The sequence below is a fragment of the Ptychodera flava genome, chromosome 19, assembly GCF_041260155.1.
Source record: "Ptychodera flava strain L36383 chromosome 19, AS_Pfla_20210202, whole genome shotgun sequence".
Classification (NCBI taxonomy): Eukaryota; Metazoa; Hemichordata; class Enteropneusta; family Ptychoderidae; genus Ptychodera; species Ptychodera flava.
In genome coordinates this window covers 33874616-33893382 of record NC_091946.1, presented here as the reverse complement: position 1 = coordinate 33893382, position 18767 = coordinate 33874616, and the positions used below count along the sequence as shown (strand labels likewise).

At 38.4% G+C, this 18767-nt stretch overlaps 1 protein-coding gene across 4 annotated transcripts; it reads right to left on the bottom strand.

The window, feature by feature from the left end:
- Positions 1–11380: 11380 nt before the first annotated feature.
- On the bottom strand, positions 11381–18438 carry LOC139119345 (uncharacterized). 4 transcript variants are annotated; one of them, XM_070683115.1, is made up of 10 exons: positions 18331–18406; positions 16717–16847; positions 14932–15064; positions 14554–14660; positions 14239–14291; positions 13821–13933; positions 13538–13644; positions 12847–13232; positions 12376–12414; positions 11381–11929 (listed from the first exon to the last, which is right to left on the bottom strand). In XM_070683115.1, exons 3-9 carry the CDS (start codon positions 15029–15031, stop codon positions 12381–12383), a joined length of 900 nt encoding a protein of 299 aa, XP_070539216.1. In that variant the 5' UTR covers positions 15032–15064; positions 16717–16847; positions 18331–18406; the 3' UTR covers positions 11381–11929; positions 12376–12380. The 4 variants fall into 4 exon arrangements, with proteins under 4 accessions (XP_070539216.1, XP_070539215.1, XP_070539218.1 ...); XM_070683114.1 differs by lacking the exon at positions 16717–16847 and having other exon boundaries at positions 18331–18438; XM_070683117.1 differs by lacking the exon at positions 12376–12414 and having other exon boundaries at positions 18331–18371.
- Positions 18439–18767: the final 329 nt, after the last annotated feature.

The window sequence follows — 18767 nt, the reverse complement described above, 5'->3', positions numbered from 1 at the left end:
AAATCAAAATTGACAACACAAGTGTTTGTCTCGGGTAATACCACTTGAAGTTGAACTATTCTACAGACTGTATTCCATACAGTGCAGTATTTGTCAGTGACAAATTAATCTTTGCAATACATTTTTTTGCGATGAGCTGGAAATTTGATTAATATCGAGTTAATGTACATAAATATTCCGTTATTTACTGGAGACGTTTATTTTCTCGATCCGCTATCTGCGGACTACGTGCTGAAGTACATTGACTGTTCATGTCAACGATCGTTTCTCCCTCTGCAGAGTTTCTGTATCCCGTTCAACAACGCTAGTACCTCGATCACACGATAGTGACGCTATGTAGCTGTGCAGTATTGAAACTTATCATAAAATGGCCACCTCGTCTAACAGTAACACGTATTGTCGGGATTATCGTACGAAAAAAAGACTGCAAAAGTAAGACTTATGAATCTTCATCAGAATTGAACACATCATGATTGTACACGAGTATCAACCGTGAATGCACGTTGAGCTCGGCAGTTACACAAGCATGGTACACTCAGTGTGACAGAATTCGGACAGGGTAGTAAATTTCGCCTAAAGTCGTTTCGTAAATGACCAGCAATAAGAAATCTTATTACCATACCTTTCGAAACTTTATTGTGGTTATTCTCAAACTCAGTTGATACGACGGGAGTGATATTTCGGGTCAAAGTTGCCAAAGTTTTGACCCATGTCGATGGCGTAGTAATCGACTGCAATCCCAGAAATCGGACGTCGTGTTTGGAATGTGATTAGGAGCTAAGTATTGATAATTTGAAACTTCAAACCACCAATTTTTAATTTCGATGTGTTTAGTAAACTGTATATAAGAATATTTCATGATAATTAGTTAGTTTTAATCCATGGACGACTCAACTATATTTCGACGTGTATAGCGCTAGATATCGGACACGGGCTGCCTCTGTGTGTGTTGCTTTCGGCACCTTGTATCGTACGGTGTGGCTAACTTCGCTAAGTTTGTTCAGTGAGTATTACTTATAATTGTTTCCATTGCATATTTTGTTTGTATTAGAATCGCACAGGCATTATTTAATACAAATAGCGAGTATATTTCATCGTACGACATTATTTACCTGTCAAGTTTTTACGCGGTAAGTCACTTACTACGTTTACACAATTATGCTAAATATTGTCTGTCCGAAAACTTGTACACTTCATACGTTCATTAAATGTTCTTTTTTCTAGAAACAACTGCGCAGTTTTCGTTAAAACTACATGCAATCGTAGCGAACAATGGAAAGAATATTTTCAAAATCATTATTCTCCCCCACATTCGAAATTCAATGCTAAATAAGGACTTTATTCAAAATTTCAGTTACTGTGACCTGACGGCAATATGTTGACAGTATCACTGACGCGGTGTCAGACGACAATTTGTGACCGCCGCTCGTAGCGAACTCAATAGCTTCTACCAAAAAAAAATATCGAAAACGGGACAACAGTGTCACCTGACTTAATATGACGTCACATGACCTGTAAAACGCTATCGATACGGAGCGAAGTGAGTGTAACTAACAGCATGTCACTAAATGTCCGAAAACTGAGGTCGTCCGAAAACTGTCACACTGAGTGTACGCTACATGCATAGCCCTACGAGTATGTCGACAGTGTCCGGCTTTGGCTACGCCGGGGGCTACGCCGCCTACCGGAGGTGGGAGGCGGCGTAGCCAAAGCCGGACACTCTCGCCATACTCGTAGGGCTAGCTACATGCACTGCCGCGATGCCGATCGTATGCATTCCAAGGCCTATCCCGGAATTTGTTTCACAAACAACCTCAAAGGAGAGCAAACATACTTCTATGGACAATGACGAATACGTTTCTTGGCGAAGCAAAATCAAAACAGTGCAGAAGTACATGAAGTAGGTCATGGCCTTGGACTCTGTGCACGAACCTGATTGGACACTTCAATACCTTTGACCCAAAGTTATTATTCATCAGCACTTCCATGCCATGAGGCTAGGTAGAGAACGTATTAGCCCTGCGTACGATGCTGTGTGTTCCGCTACAGCTAATAGCCCCGCTCACTGTGGTGAGCGGGGCTATTAGCTGTAGCGGAACACACAGCATCGTACGCAGGGCTAAGAATGTATGTACTCATTTCTGGCGATCGAGCAGCGAGGGAAACAATCAATTACCAAGGATAAAGCTAATTTGCTAAACGATATTTTATCTTGAATAGTGAGTTGAATGAGTAATAAAATATCATATTTTTAATGTTCAATACGAGGTTGAAACACGGAGGGACCGTGGTTGAAACCAGAGCTATCCAGCTGTAGCCAACCTGGACAAGCACTTTTCACAGCGCCCTCAAACAGTCGATTGTTTTCACTTGTCATACGAGGCGTAACAGAAAAATTAAAACTTTCATAACTTCATTAATATCCAAGCCACGCCCACCAAAACCTTTTCAGTTCTAGCCATTTGAATTCTGAAGATGTCTACCAAATTTGACTGAAATACGTTCAGCCGTTTTTGAGAAAATGGACCCACAGACAGACAGACACACAGACAGACAGACAGACAGACAGACAGACATCGCTGCGACATATGCTCACGTGTTCACACGTGAGCAAAAAACGTGTACTTTTGTGTCCAAAGAACGATATGCGAAGACACGTGTACGATTACGATCGATACCTTTCTGACTAATGGTGAATGGGTCAGCTCGGTGATCGAATGCGTCATTGTCTCGTAAAACCGCCAGAAACCATAGGTAGTAAATTGGTCAAAATCGTTGATTTTACGGATTTTTAAGAGGTCGTACAGATCACAGCGCTTATTTAGTTTTGAACAGAGAGTAGAGTCATGTACAGTAACATGCCGCCATGGCAAGGAACCTGTTGGTGGTCATGCTTGCATACTTTTACTGGCCTGTCAACAGTAGACTCCAACATGCACTATTTCCGGGGGTTGGAGCAGTACATTTTCGCGAGCGTGTACTTTTGTGTCCAAAAATGAAATACGCACAATATTGTCATCAGCGTTTAATACAGTTGACATTAAAAACCTACGTTGTAAAATTGGGTGGAATTCTGACGCGACGACTGGTTTGAAGACACTCGAATTTCGAGTAAAAACGTAAAATTCTGTACAATTTCAACCACTTCAACACACCACTGAAATACGAAAACACACACAGCGATGCCGTTGAATTTCCAGTGGGTTAGTCCGGACAACATGCTCTTTCAAGCTGCCCATCAATATCTAGGCTGTACCCCAGTCAAACTTTAGAACGTCATCGGATCGTGATGACAGTCATAAAATTGTAAAGTGACACATGTCAAATTCCTCAAATTGAGGGCAGTAAACACCGTTCTATCCAATCATAGCATATGCAACACAGTCTGGTCTCCTCCTACTGAACTCTGACACTCAAATTTTGCATGATCACCCTCTATATAAGGTAAAATGGGCAGAACATGCTTCTTTTTTGGCATATTGCATTTGGCGAGAAATTCTGGCATGTCACATGACATATTTTGGCAACCGTCATTGGCCAGCTACTTTCATTATTGACACAAGGCGACGTGAATGAATATATTACTAACCAAGGTCACTCATCATTTATGCGTAAGGGACGGACCATTAGATCTTGGGAGGGGGGTGGTCAAAAACAGAAAAAAAAATTTTCAGAGCAGAAAGTTAGGAAAAAAAAATCTTCAAACTAGTTTGCAAAATAAAAAAAAATAAATAAGAAGACAAAGGCGTAAAAAAAAATCTGCAAAAGTCTTAAAATTTTGAATTTTTTTTAGATTTTACCGACAGAAAGCAACTTTCTGTATTTTTAGTACATCCTCCCGGAACATTTGAATTTTAATTTATACATTTAGAGTGACTGTATCCCTTATACAGGATGATTATCTTATCTTTTCAGGACTTTTGTATTCAGATCACTTGAAAATTATGAAATTATAGAACCTGTTTTCTACTTGTTTCCTGTGTACAAACCAAGCAGGTACACTAGGTAAAACATTGAAACTATGGTATGGTTGTCAAGACAGAAAGTTGTATTTGCCTTTTAAGATCAAGGTAAACAGATGCAGGCCACATCAGTTTCATTTTTTTCACAGCATTTTATTGCAATGATGAATGCAAGAATTGGTGAACAAGTAGAAACACGTCAATAATGATAAAACAACATATCAAGTCATTATGTTTATTTTGCTTTTAAAAAGCATTTTCAATTCTTTTTTCTCAAAAAACAGCCTCAAAAAACAACAGCAACACATGTTTTAACATTCAACAATACACTACGTAGAATGCCATCTATCCAACAAATCCCAACACAAAAACACACAAAAGGGGTTGAACTTTGAAAGTTTCTCGATAGCAAATACTGAATAAATCTGCATGAATAATCGTTTTTGTGTAGCAAATTTCAAAGAAATTGGACAAGCCCTTTCAGAGAATACAGATTTTTTGACCATGAATGGCATAAATTGCCCTAAAAAGACAAATTTCGAAATTTCAACACATCTATCACATCCAATCAATTTGGACATGCTGCTACAGAGAAATAGATGTTTTGATCAAAAAAGGGCAACAATTGCTCTAAAAACACAAATATGCAAATATTTAACTATATTATTTAGCTTATTTTAGCTTCTCAGCTTGTCAAAATCAATTGTAAATCATGAGATATGCATGATGTTTGGTGGGGTGAATGAAGCCATTTCACCACGCAGTAGGAAGGGAAGCCAGGAAACCAAATAGTCAATTTTCAAAACTATAGGAAGCTACTGAGGAGCAAGAAGACCGTGTTTCAGAGGAAGATGTGTAATCCGAAAAAAATGCTCCCAAAGTGCCACCAAATAACACCATTTTAATCTCTATTTTTCAAAAGCTCCAACGGCAGGAGGGGGGACACCCCCCCCCCGACCCCCCCCCGCAAAAATACTCCCAAGTGCCACCAAATAACACCATTTAATCTCTATTTTTCAAAAGCTCCAACGGCAGGAGGGGGACACCCCCTCCTGACCTCCCCCCGCAAAAATACTCCCCAAGTGCCACCAAATAACACCATTGTAATCTCTATTTTTCAAAAGCTCCAACAGCAGCAGGGGGACACCCCTCTCCTGACCCCCCCCCCCCCGTGACCGCTTGCGTGGCCGCTTGTGGTGCTTGGCACCACATCTTTGCCCTCTTTATCTTCAGACAGCGACAAACTAAAAAAAATTATAAATCTGAAAATTTACTCTGAAAAAAAAAATTTGCACAGCTAATCTCAATTGGAAAAAAAAAAATTCAGAAATTTACAATTGTAAAAAAAAAATTTTCACAATTTCATTGTGACCACCCCCCCTCCCAAGGTCTAATTGTCCATCCTAAGTAGCCCCGAACGAAACACCAGCTCGTCTTCATCCCCGCTGAATATTCATTGCCGTCTTCATTTTATTGTAGAAATCATTTTAATACTGTATTCTGAAAGTTTTGATGTTTTTTGCACGAATTATATCTACATAACGTAGGCTCCTAGTTTGTTCGTGAGCGCTTTAGTAGTGCCACCGGGTGCCAAACTAGTCCAGTTGGTGAGTAACTGGTACTGATTAAATACCTTCATGCCGAGTCGGAGTATTTTCATCGTCTTTTTCAATAATTATCAAGTAGGTTATCACGTTCAACAGTGTGTGTTGAAAAGTCTGTGAAATATTGTATATTTACAGTAGATAATTAGTTAGTAGGGAACGCTTTGTATGATTACGTAGCTCTGAGTTTATGACGCTGGCCATGCCACACGCTGTGATATAATTTGATACAGTTCATTGTTAGCAAACTTGTCAAAAGCCCTTGGCAACACTAGCGATCACAAAATTCTCTTTCAACGAAAATTAATTGTACATGTATCACTTATTCTGGTAAGTCTGTTAGCGAAACGTGCAAAAAGACAACACAGTTGCTTTCGAGGGCATTGATAATTACGTTGTTAATTAATCAACATGCTGTCAAAAATGTTTCAACATTTGATTGGCATGTGGCTATCTGAAACGCTACCTATTTGAATTTAGTTCATCATTGTTGCTGTCTAGCGGTGATATCGCAGCCGTACTTGTGGCGTACATCGAACGCGCTGCATTGGGGTCATCGCCACAGTCTGCGCTGGCGGAAACCATTTTTATTGTGGGGCCGAAGCGAATGCTAATGTGAGTACGGTTGGCTTGTAATCGCACAGATATTACTAATATTTGCGATTCAATTGCTTAGTAGGAGTTTTCAGATAAATTAGCAGCTGAGAAAGCGAAAATAATATAGTTTTGAAGCACTTAATAACTTTTTTGGATCACACGTAACTGGCAATATCCCCCTTCCATAGTGAGAAGTACCATGCATGATGTCATTGCTTTAGATCCAATCAAATTGCTGGTACCGGACACACCCCCAAATCAGGGGTTCTGTGGCAGACTGTTCCTGTTATTAGCACTTTCTATACTCATATTCCCAAGGCAAGTTCTTTAAACACATCAGTGAACTTTTTGGATTTATTGGTCTAGGCCAACTTGAGTTAATACAACTCTGGCCAGGTTAATTGCTTCTGCCCTGGAAGAGCACACAAAATGAAAATCTTGAGAGAGTAGGCAAATTGTGAATTCTAGCTGATTGCCATAAAAAACTGAGTACAGTGACCTACCAAACATTTGTTTCAAAAGTACAAGACATATATGAATTAGATGCTACTAAAAATTGACAATACTGGAAGGTTAAAATATTCCATCAAATAAATGTTTTCATCTCTGAAATTTTGTGTGTAATACTTGCAAATTTGGTTAAAAAATAAATAATTCCATTTTAATAGTCATATATTTTTTCATTTCGTCTTTAATGTTCAAAGTTTTAGTTTTGTATTATTTTATGACAAGAATGTGATAATTTAGAAAATTAAGCATGGTGACCCCATCTTTTTTAATATTTGATTATTCTCATATATGCCAGAATTCAAAAATTTCCATGTGTTCTTCCATGTGTTGCTCTCTGGCCTGATCTTGTTCAGTAATGTTTCACTGTCATGAGCGTCATTTGACACAAACTCTTCTTCAACTACCATTTATATCAGAGTCAGAGCTATCTCTGTCACTTCTCACGTATGCAGTAACAGTGACACTGCAGTAGCAGGGCAGTATCTGATAGTGACAGTTGCCCGTAGGCAGTAGCTGTATTAACTTTGATAATTTTGACAATATTTTTGTTCAGTTTTACAACTGCATTCTTGTTCTACTCCCTACAGCATTTGAACTGTCCAGTATTCAGCTTGCTATCACAGCCTGTGTATGTGTACCATGCATTTGTATCACTGACAACTGACTGTCAGTCTGGACTCTAATTAAACTATCACCTATACATATTTATATATACAGGCTTTGTCGACAAACTGAACATTGTGTTTGAGCATGCTGTAGACAGACAGCAAGAAACTGCAGTTGATATAATGCATAGAAATAGTGCAAAAATCATCAACAGTTGCAGCTTCTGCCCTGTGGCTCAAGTGTGATTTTTTAACGAAAAAAATCACACGCTTCAATTTTTTCAACATAAAAGTCATGGAATGTGACAAAATGGTTCTACATTCTGTTAAATTATTACTAACATTTCAACTTTCGGATGACATAAAACTGGTAGTCATTTTTCATTAAATTACCTACAAAAACATTGAATTTAAAAATGTAAAACAGAAAAGGGAACCAAAAATATGTTCAAGGCCCCCCTACAGGTAGAGCAAAATTTTCAACTCCCCTCCCCCTGAATTCCCCCCACCCCCCCCCCCCCCCAGTTTATTTTTTCAATCTGTGACTGTGGCTAGCTAGCTCTGTAATGAGTCATATATCGAGGCATATATCAGACTGAATATTAGCACAAAATAATACAGAGGTGGAGAACTTGGCCAATTCCATGCCCCGAATGAATTCAGTAAATTTTACACCATGGGAAAGGTTACTGTGACAGAACTGAATTGATGAAATTGTGGTGGTAAACTAAAGTAGGATGAAACACATACAGTTGTGACAGTGTTTTGCAAGGCCTGGTCATGATGTCAAATTAATTTGTGTTCATTTGACCAGTCTACTTGGTAGATTTATGTGTACCAAGGAGGTGCAATTAAGCTGTCTGCTTTGACTTGTGTGACTTTTGTGAAAATCAGCTGGTTAATACCCATGGACACTGTTACCTCAGAGCAGTCATACCAAAAATATGTTCAACCCATTTTCAGAAATTATTACTGAAAAATCTAGGTTACTTAGAGGAACTGTGATTAGGCCAAGCTGCCATATTTTTATTGCCTTGTACGAATGTCCCACACACACTGGATTGCACATTTGAAAACAACAATCAGGGCCAGGCTAAAAGGCAATATGAATTTTATTGCTTCATTTTATTGGTTCATATATATACAGATAAATTACTGTTCTGTCACTACATGGTCAGACATCAGACGAAACCAAGCAATGTGTACGTTACAATACAAGCATTTTTATCCTTGCAGCTTTGTCAGGTTGTCACCCTTCAACCAAGAAACTAAACCTACACAAATGGATATAAGGTACCAGTAAAGCAATACAGTGTTGGCACAAACATCCCGGAAACAGTACAGCTTATAGATAGGGTGATACATTTCCTAACCTCATGACCTCTGTAATAGAGCATGGCTTGCTCACAGGGTTGTTGACCCAATGACAGGAACTGTATGGCAACAGGATAGCCACAATGTTACGATTACACTATTGCCCTCTTGACAGAGGTTTCACTGAACAGTAGATACTATAGGAAAGTCAGCCCTTGTGTCCTAGCTCTTCCCACAATTTCGGGGGAAATGAAATTAATTGACGAGGATTGAATTCTAGCGCTTTAACACAGATTATTCGAATTATATTGACCACTTTCCTTCTTTCCAACAAAAATGCACCAAGCAGACTTAGTAATTACCTGCTACCGACAAAGTAGTCTTGAAAACTATCAACATTTGAATCAGGGTAGAATACATGTATCTGTGGGGAAGGTTTTTTATAAGAATTTAAAAACTCAAGGAACACACTTTTTTTTTGTGAGACATTACTATAAAATGTACTCATTATGCTTTTGTCTGGCTGTCAGTGTGAATCGAAGCAGCATTGCCCTCCAATTTGACAGGCACAATTAACACAGGGCTTGAGAGTTTAATTCCTACGCCCATAGATGAAACACTGATCCAGTTTTCAAATTGAAGAGTTGCCTTAAGTAGTACAAACACCACACCAAAGTGACAGTGTTTCCACTATCATCTCTGCTTTCATGTAGAGAGAGTGTCATCACAGTTAACCTCTAGCCCTTAAAGGATACATTTCTTGATACCTTGACCTCAATGGTACATCTGACTCAAGCGTTTTTTGAACTCAATACAGGAACAGGATACACCAGCAAGCTTTGCCTTGAACACCGGATGTATCTTCCTTCGGTGAAATTAAATAAGGTTTCAACAAAGACACACAATTTCTAGCATTATCAACTTCAACACTCACAAAGTTGTTGAGAGATTTCAAGTTTGAACCTTGCAAAAAATTCATTCTTAAATATTTTAAATAACATAAATTCATTTGCTCTTGCAATATTTATGGAGTCATGAGTTATCGGACTGAATTTTGCAAGCGAGCACATGAAATATATTTTGCGAAAGTTCCTACAAAACTCTCCCTGAAGTTCTTAGAAGAAATCTCTTCTGATGTACGTTTCACATTCAGCAAGCAATTCAAGAGCACTTTAACTCACCAATATTACAAGGGCAGCAGTGACACATAATAAATGCAGTTATAATGCTGTAGTCATTGCCTGAAAGTTTCGAATTCTATTCAAAGCCGCCAAACTGTACCCAGTAACAGCTATGGACATTCGCTGATGACAAAAAACACAGGTCAAGCAACATCCAAGGCTCTACATCTTTGTGGCATTACAAAACTAAAGAGTTGGGTGTCATATCTTCTACGGGTTAACTGCCCACAGTACTTTGGTCCACAATCACCATTGATAATGCTTGGGGTAAGACTAAAATCTGATGGTAAAAGGTTCAAAATGGGAAGCAAATCAGTTGTGGTAATATTTTTAGCAGTAACGGGTCCTTTCCTGTCATATCAGGCGCTTGTTTCGGACACAGAGTTTCAATATCAAACACTCAGTTACTGACCTTCAGTGACAAAATGGTTGAAGTGTTTGAGAAATGGCTTTAGAATGTATAGTGCACTTTGTTTTCCCATAGACAATGGAGGCTGTGGAGCGGAAGACCTCTGCAAAGTCCACACCACCACCAGGTCAAGTCAGTAAATCAGTGAAGATGCTTTTAACTAGACTAATGACAGTCGTTCATGCCTTCTTTGCCTAAACTATCCAAGAAGCCACTGTCACAAGTACCATGGAATATGCTTATTGCTGCAACCAGAAGCGGAAAACTCAAGGGACGGTGCCAAACGTTCAAGCTGCACTAACCTACAACACACAACGGCACAAAGCAGCTGTAAACAATCTGCCACATGTTGAATTTTAATAAAAGATGTGATCATTTGAAGCCTCGAAGAACAGATGGCATGATTTTTACTAACTCCAACTGCTGTAACATTCCGTGCCGAATAGGTGAAAATGTTTTGGCTGAGGCTTAAAGATTTGCAAGATGGGGGAATGATAGGCCTGGCACCAATAAGGTGTGTGCCAGTTGAGTATGTTCATGGCCTTTTTATCAGCCGACATTTTGCAAGAGGTACCAAAATCCACTTTCAAGAAAATAAACTCATGTTCTCACAAATGACACCATAATATTCCATGATTTATCTGAGACTCCGACAGCCAACTATTCTGACCTCCGCAGACTGGTTGAACTCCAGAGAATGTCAACATACACCACACTGCAAAGGCAATTTCCTCAGATTGCAAGGAGACCCGGAACCTTCATGATTTTAAATCAGCAAGCTAAACTTTCATCAGCACATAATGTGAACACAAGGCTAAATCAGAATTCAGGTTGTTTTTACACTGCACGTTAAAAGTGATCAGAGATCACCAAAATTGAAAAATCTTGCATATTTTTGCAAAATAGCTTCATGATCCTCAGGACTGCCCCCCCCCCTCCCCTAACAAGCTTCACTTGCTTAGATTCACTGATCCAAGACCTGTAAAATTCCTCATTTCCTTGGTAATAGAGCGTACTTATCGTTAAAGTCAAGGAGCCTTGGTAAACAAGGCTGTAGCATCAGCCAAGTGTGGAGACCACGCTCATTGAGATTTTTAGAATGTGATATACCTCTCATGCACACCATACACGCAGCCACAAGAAATCACACATCTATAAACCAAAAATCGCAAAAGTAATAGCACGACACCAAAGTAACTTCTTTTTAAACATGTTATTTAATAATACTTCAAGATATATATGAAACAACAACTGCCAACTGGCCTTTCTTTTTTTTAAATCTCTTCATTGGAGCACAAAGTAAACCCCCTTTTTTCTCCCCGCATGAAAAATAAAGAACAGTACAAAAGAACTTCAAAAATATTCTTACATGATGTGTACACTTGACTTTTTTAATAGTTTACTGTGAGCATGTCCATGTCTATTAACCAGTTATTGGAAAGACTGACAGGCAGTGAAAGTCTGAAAGTTGGATATAACCCTTGTCATCAAATCTACACACTACTGGAATACAGGGAAAAATTCTCGTTACACAGACATAAACACAATAAAAGGTATGATTCAAAGAAAAATATTAAGCAGAAACTTGTCTATGATACATGCCTGGAACGATACCAGTATGAAATGGTGATGTATACTCAAATAGAGAAAACAGATGTCTAAAAATCCATACTGTGTTGAATTTGATGTATGGAAGTGCAGCTCGTATCTTTGCTTTACTGCCCAGCCACTTTCCACTTCTTAGTACCTATATTGCATGAAGAAAAACAGAAACACATGGTTATCAAAATGCTAAGCTGGTGATGCCATTTCATTAACATAAAGTTAAACAGACTTACAGTACTTGCAAACATCTGTTAATATCATGCAGATTTGGCAGTTAGCGAAATAGCTTCTTGTGTTCGTAAAGTTTCAAAAAAATGTACTTCAGTTATTCAATTAAGTGTCCCATATACTTGGATTTACATTTACAGCAAGATTCAGAGCAGATTGACCATCTCTTCAGAATGATAGTTGACAATACTCAATACACATTCATTTGTAGACATTGCCCTTGAACTCAAGGCACAGACTATCACTTAACAAGTAATACAACCTTTTGTCAGAAAACATGCCAGTTGTCGATGAAAATACTCAAAATCATATGGTTTTGAAAGTTTTTCTAAACAATCAAAATAGTAAAAATATCCTCACTGTTTTTATTGGTTCCACGAATAGCTTTGCTGATCAGAACTGAAAATATACATGAAGGGAGAAAACTCAGTCTTCTGCACAGACAAGATGTGGGTTTGACAAAAATGGCCAAAGAGTATGTAGAATGTGTGGCAACTGAAGTGATAAGAAATATTTCTCAACCACTAACTACATGAACTGGATCAACAATGTTTGAATCCTCAATGAACTTTTGAAGTCTTAAAGTTTGCATGAACATTTATGAAAAATAAAATCAGCAAGCCAATTACTCAATAAATAGGTAAAAGTAAAACACTACTATACATAATCAAGTCGGGTTTTGAAGGAGTGGTGCAAATGTACTTCATTTATAAGTTTTGATGAAGTCATGTGTACAGTACAATCTGTCTAGAATCTTGCTGTACGCTTTTGGTGAGACTCTGATGTCATGTACGTCAGTGGGTGGGATAGGACTCTCAGACATTAACCAACCTGTACATGTAGTTGTTTCCCCTGTCGTATCCACCGCTTCTGTCTCCACCTCCTCCATAGTATCCTCTGGAGTTACCATATCCACCGCCACCACCATATCCTCCACTGTTTCCGCCATATCCACCGCCGTAACCGCCACCACCGCCGTAACTGCCTCCACCATATCCACCACCGCCTCCATAACCACCGCCTCCGCTGTATCCACCGTAGCCGCCGCCGCCACCTCCTCGTCCATAGCCGCCACCGCCGCGTCCAAATCCGCCACCTCCTCTGCCGTAACCGCCGCCGCCACCTCTCCTGTTATCTCTGCCATAGAAGCCTCCATCACCACCTCTGCGGGATGGTTTCTTTGCTGGACGTACCATCACAGCATTTCCATCTATTGTCTGCAACAAAAGAAAAACAATCTGTCAGATCTTGATGAAAATCTGAGGCTTCAGACAGAATAAGATCTTTTCCATAAAGCCTTGAAAATACACATCAGCCAGAGCTTGGTGAATTCACAATTTCTAGCTTCAATTCTTGTTGAAAAATGGCCTTTGATTCTGGCAATACATTTCTACACAGAAACATAAAATCAGACCTTGTTGAATAATTCCTGAATAACTACAAAGAAATGCCTTTGCAAAAATTCAAAGGGCCCTTTCACTATCAACATGTCCCTATAGCAAGTGTGACGATAATGACATACCTTTCCATTGAGACCATCAGTGGCTGACGATGCATCTTCTGCACATTCAAATTTTACGAAAGCGAACCCCCTTGATTCTCCAGTAACTTTATCCTTGATTAGATTGACTGCAAAGGAAAAGCAAGACACATGAACCATCACATAAAAGTGAGTAAAAACATCAATATTACAAGCTATGCATAGCAGCTAAGCAACATGCCATTTCTTACTGGGCATTTTGGATTGCCTCAAAAGTTGAATATTACCAGCTACAAAATTCTCTGCACTTAGGATGAACACTCACCTTCAACTACTTTGCCGTATTTACTCAATTCCTTCTCGAGGGCACTTTCATCTGTGTTTGGAGTGAGCTTGCCCACATACAGTTTTGTTGGGTCATCATCAGAGTCCCCTCCTCTGTAATGAGAAGTTTTGAGTCTAACATGAATGTTTTTTTCTATGAAATGTTGCTTTCTTTTACAGTTTTGACATCCATTTGTAAGTTATAAATTATAACATACGAAAATTTTGTAATTATTGACTGAACATCCACTTCTATGTACAAGCAGAATGAGAGACATAAAAATATATCATGGATATCACAAGATTATCCGAATGTCTCTTCAGAATTTTTTACTACAACTTGTATACACAGGTCAAAGCCCAGTAAAATTTATTTGTCAGTGCTGGGTTCTTTTAAGGATCATGAACATGAAACTTACGCTTGCTGTGGCTTTTTGGCAGGGCCTACAGTAATTGTCCTTCCATCAAAATTCTGCAATGAAATCATTCAACAAAACGAGGTTACAATATAATCTGCGCTTACCTCAACTATTGTTCTCAAAAAGGACTTTACAAATCTACATGCTGAAGTTAAATTATTTCACAAGTGTAACCATGTCAATTTAGTAACTGGGCGTGTTTCTGGTCACAAACTTGGAAACTTTATACAGCACTGTCCATCACTATCCTGAAGATGTCAGTTCCACCTGTGAGCATAATGGCTGAAAAAATTACTAAGACAACCTAAAGCTTACCGTTCCATTCAATTTTTCAATGGCAAGGGATGCTTCTTCAGGTTTTTCAAACGTCACAAAGCCAAAACCTCTTGATCGACTTGTGTACTTGTCTTTTACAATTACCACTGTAAGGAAACAATACAATATTCAGTCCCATCCAACATGTGCCTATGCATTATGGATATTTACGTCTGTCTTGCAGTTTTTTTAATTATACTGATTAATCTTGGGCACCTTGCACGAATTGGGTGACAGCAAAAGTTTTGTTTTACCTATTTGTGACATCCAGCAAAAACAAAGGCATTTTCATTTCGTCCTTGCCCATGAGTAGTACTTTAAACAGCCTACTACAACAAACAAAATTTTGGCACTGATCGTTCATTTCCTGACACTCACCTTCTGAAACCATTCCAAATTTGCTCATTTCCAGCTCTAACGTCATCTCATCTGTGCTGTGGTTTAAACCACCAACGTAAAGCTTTCCGTCATCAGACATCTTTCCAAGATTTACTTGAACAGAAAATTATACCTGGAAGAGGCACCAGTATGCTATGTTAAGTATTAGATAATGAACTAGCACTACATGTGCAATGAGACAAGTCGCAATATTTCGAGACAAATTTCACAAAAACTCTTACTGACACACAACTTCATTGACAATGGCACTTGTGAGAAAATTATAATCATCATCACAAAGTTTGATAAAATTGATTTTATTTGATTGGATTCAAGTGGTAATATTATAATAAAAGAGGACAAGAAAAAAAACACTGCATGCTTGTAATCTTCAATGAATTCTTCTGAAACAATGCCACTGCACTTGGTTCAAATCCAATTTTCAACCATATCACTGATCAATTTTACATTTTGATCAAGAGAAGAACAGCTGGAAAACTTGTACAAACAGGATGAACTGAACTGTGTGAGCCTACAAGAATCTTCTGACAATCTTTGGGCAACTGATTCAGGCGACTTTCTCTTCAGTTGGAGGACTGAAAACATCTCGTGAGATTTGAACACAACTATGCGTACAACAGCTCGGTCTGGGCAGCAATTATTTTTCTGAAGCAGTTTGTACTTTACCATGCGGCAACAAACATCTTATTGTGAGACAGCTATGGCACATTGCGGAGGGTTACTGCAGTTCCTGATGTGAATCATGGTTGGGGTCAGCCCCATCAAATGACCCGGGCTAACAGTTGCAATCACGTTCTCAGCAAATCATTCTGGTATGGTACAAAGGCTACCATTGCAAAAGAAGTATTTGGGATATCACATTTCCTTGGAACATATGTTGTTTACTTCTCGCGTGGCATCATTAATATCCAATTATGAAATCATAGTGGACAAAATTTTATTCCAGTGTTCATATATACAGTAGTAATACATCAGTTTGACTTCAGAAGCACCCAATGAGCACGGTGTACTTTATGGTTGTATAATATTATTTTGCTTATTAGTACTGTCACGGCCTACATAGAACTTCATCACAATATAACAACATGGCACTGAAGCTTTCCCTGGTGTCAACATACATAACTCGTGTGAAAGATGTTATTTATTGTAAAACCTTTGAGGATCATCATACAAACATACACTGTATTTGCATGTTACAGAATTGAAAAATTGCATGAAAAAGAAAAAGTATGTATACAAAACTTATTATGTGATGAAAATGTAGTATCCCTTAACAATCCAAAGATACAATTATTCATACTCCTGTCAGACAAGGGTAACAAAACAGCATTATCTATCATGTAACCTCACAAGTATGGCTTCTGATATTGTCATACTGATAAAATACTGAATGGAATATTTATCTGAAGGATTGTATTTCAGGTTTAGATACAAGAAGTATATACCACAGACTTTATTATTTTGCAACCATAAGCAAAAATATTATAATTCATAATGATAATAATGCTAAGATTTCACAATTTAACACCTGTACATCATTGGGTGCCTCTGGATCGGAGTTTCTCTCATTAAAACAAGAAAAGAAATTTACCAATTTGTGACAGCGTTGACAATTTCACTCTGCAAGATGTAGTGCAAACTGACGAGTAATGGCCGCTCACATGGGTACACAGTTGACCCAGTATGAACTGACGAAGCCTCGCAATCGAAATTCTGCCGCCTTTTTTATTTGTGAACACCAAACCCAGTTACAAGGAGACTCACCTTCTCCAGTACCTTGAGGTTTTACAATAATTTCAGGCTGCAACGCAACTTCACCTGCGTCTGCACTCAGCCAAACCACCATAGGCATCCATGGCGCATCTTTTACACTACTCTCTGTCATGTTTGCACTTCTAGTACCGAGCAAAACAGAGGATTCAGTCGTCTAAGATTTCAAGACCAGTCAACGTCATGTTGTCAAATAAGACTGTCACTCAATTCCAAATTAAGACTTCTCTTGTTTAAAAAATACAGTAATACTGCTGCATTATAAAATATGCTTCAAGAACTTTGAATACAAGAAAATATATACAATATTTTGTACTTGGCAAGTAAAAGTGACATTCCAAAGAGTTGAATCTGCAATCACAGAGTAGAAAGCTTATTTACATGTACATGTTCACTATGTTGGATCAGGATGATAAAAAGGAAATAATGACAAATAGCTTATGTATTTTGATGAAAAATAAGAAAATCACCTAACACAGTCTATACAGTTGGAAATGTGCAAATAAGTATATGATGTATTATAATAGGGTATAACATTTCCATATCGACACTTGTCTTTGTTCAAATTCATGATCACATCAATAACATATCATAGGAAAATATATTTAAGACGTGAAATAAACAAAAAGTTAACTAGCTCATAGACAAATAGAACCACATGTATCATTATAACAGAGTTAGAAAATATTGTTATAGTGCAGTTCTCATCTCACCCAGGCTGAACTATCAGACTAACACATCAAGACCACAAAAAGATGATCACACACGGACTATATAAGGTGTAAGATTGATAAGAAATTGACACATTGATAAACAATTCATTGATTAATAATTCTTACTCTTTGAACGAGCGCTAGTTGAAACAGTCACAACTGAGCCACAGGTAAACACATATTATAAATCACGCCCGCATTCCAGGGCTTCACATACTTGCAGACACGTTGGCCTTTGTTACAATTCGCAAAGCATTATGGGTTATCATTTGTCGGCATCGGTTCAAGGATACTCACGCAGTACAACACGCTTATCGCATCGAATTTGTGAATTTGAAATTCGAAGAACTAGCGAAAGCCACTTGGAATCTGATCACGGTTAACAAATTGACGATTCAAAAAGATGCGCACGAGGGGTATTTTTTCTTTTTCTGTTCCAAACATTTCATCCTTCATGACTGATTTCCTTTGTCTCTCTTGAGCTGCACAGGAAATCAGAAATGGCCGCGTTTTTTCCTCCACTTTTAGACATTCATTAGTGCCGGAGATTACAATCAAATACCTTAAAGCGTATGAATCTGAAGTAGCCAAATGAAGCCCTTCTCTCACATAATACAATTCAGCGTCATTCTGACCAAAAAACGACGGAATTTCAAGCAATTTGAACCGTTTTATAATGTCACGTGGCTGCTACGGCCGTGCAGCATGCATGATGAACGCCTTATCATTTCGTAAAAAAGAGTTGAGTTCAAAGTGTAAAAAAACATATTTCGTCGGCATAGTTTTGAGCCTTAATTTTTTAAGAATGTCCTTGTTTGTCGATAGAAAGCTAGTATCATAAATTTATGCACAAAATACCGAATAAAGAGAGAATATGCGTCAGTAAAATTCTTACCCAGTAATTACGATACGACCGCCAGCGAATCTTGAGGAAAATGGCCGAATGACGCGTTGTCAACGCTGCATTATGGGTAATGATTTACTTAAATTAATTCAAAACGAGGCTACTGGGCGCGCCTTTTAGCTCACATGACCATTTCCCAATATGCATATAAATAGACCCTAGATACAGGTATTTAGCACATAAGCGTTGGCACGTTGGCAGGTAGCGACGCCAGTGATTATCGATGATTTTAAATAATTATATTTGCCCATCGCATAGGGTGCAATCGTTTACAGTGCGAATGGCCGATTTATACTTGAGTTTTTGGAGGGAAAATGAACTCAATTTTCATTGCTATCTTGAAGGGCAGCGTTCTGCTCAGATGAAAATATGCAGCCAGTATAAAATGTAAAAATTTTGTATTAGGCCTAAGCATGTTTTCTAAGTTC

What these genes read in the sequence shown, in the direction of transcription:
- LOC139119345 (XM_070683114.1), bottom strand. Translation starts at nt 15,031, where the DNA reads ATGTCTGATGACGGAAAGCTTTACGTTGGTGGTTTAAACCACAGCACA. An exon ending in TTGAAAAATTGAATGGAACG is followed by an intron (nt 14,292 to 14,553) that starts GTAAGCTTTAGG and finishes ATTTCATTGCAG; the next exon opens with AATTTTGATGGAAGGACAAT. An exon ending in ATACGGCAAAGTAGTTGAAG is followed by an intron (nt 13,645 to 13,820) that starts GTGAGTGTTCAT and finishes TTTCCTTTGCAG; the next exon opens with TCAATCTAATCAAGGATAAA.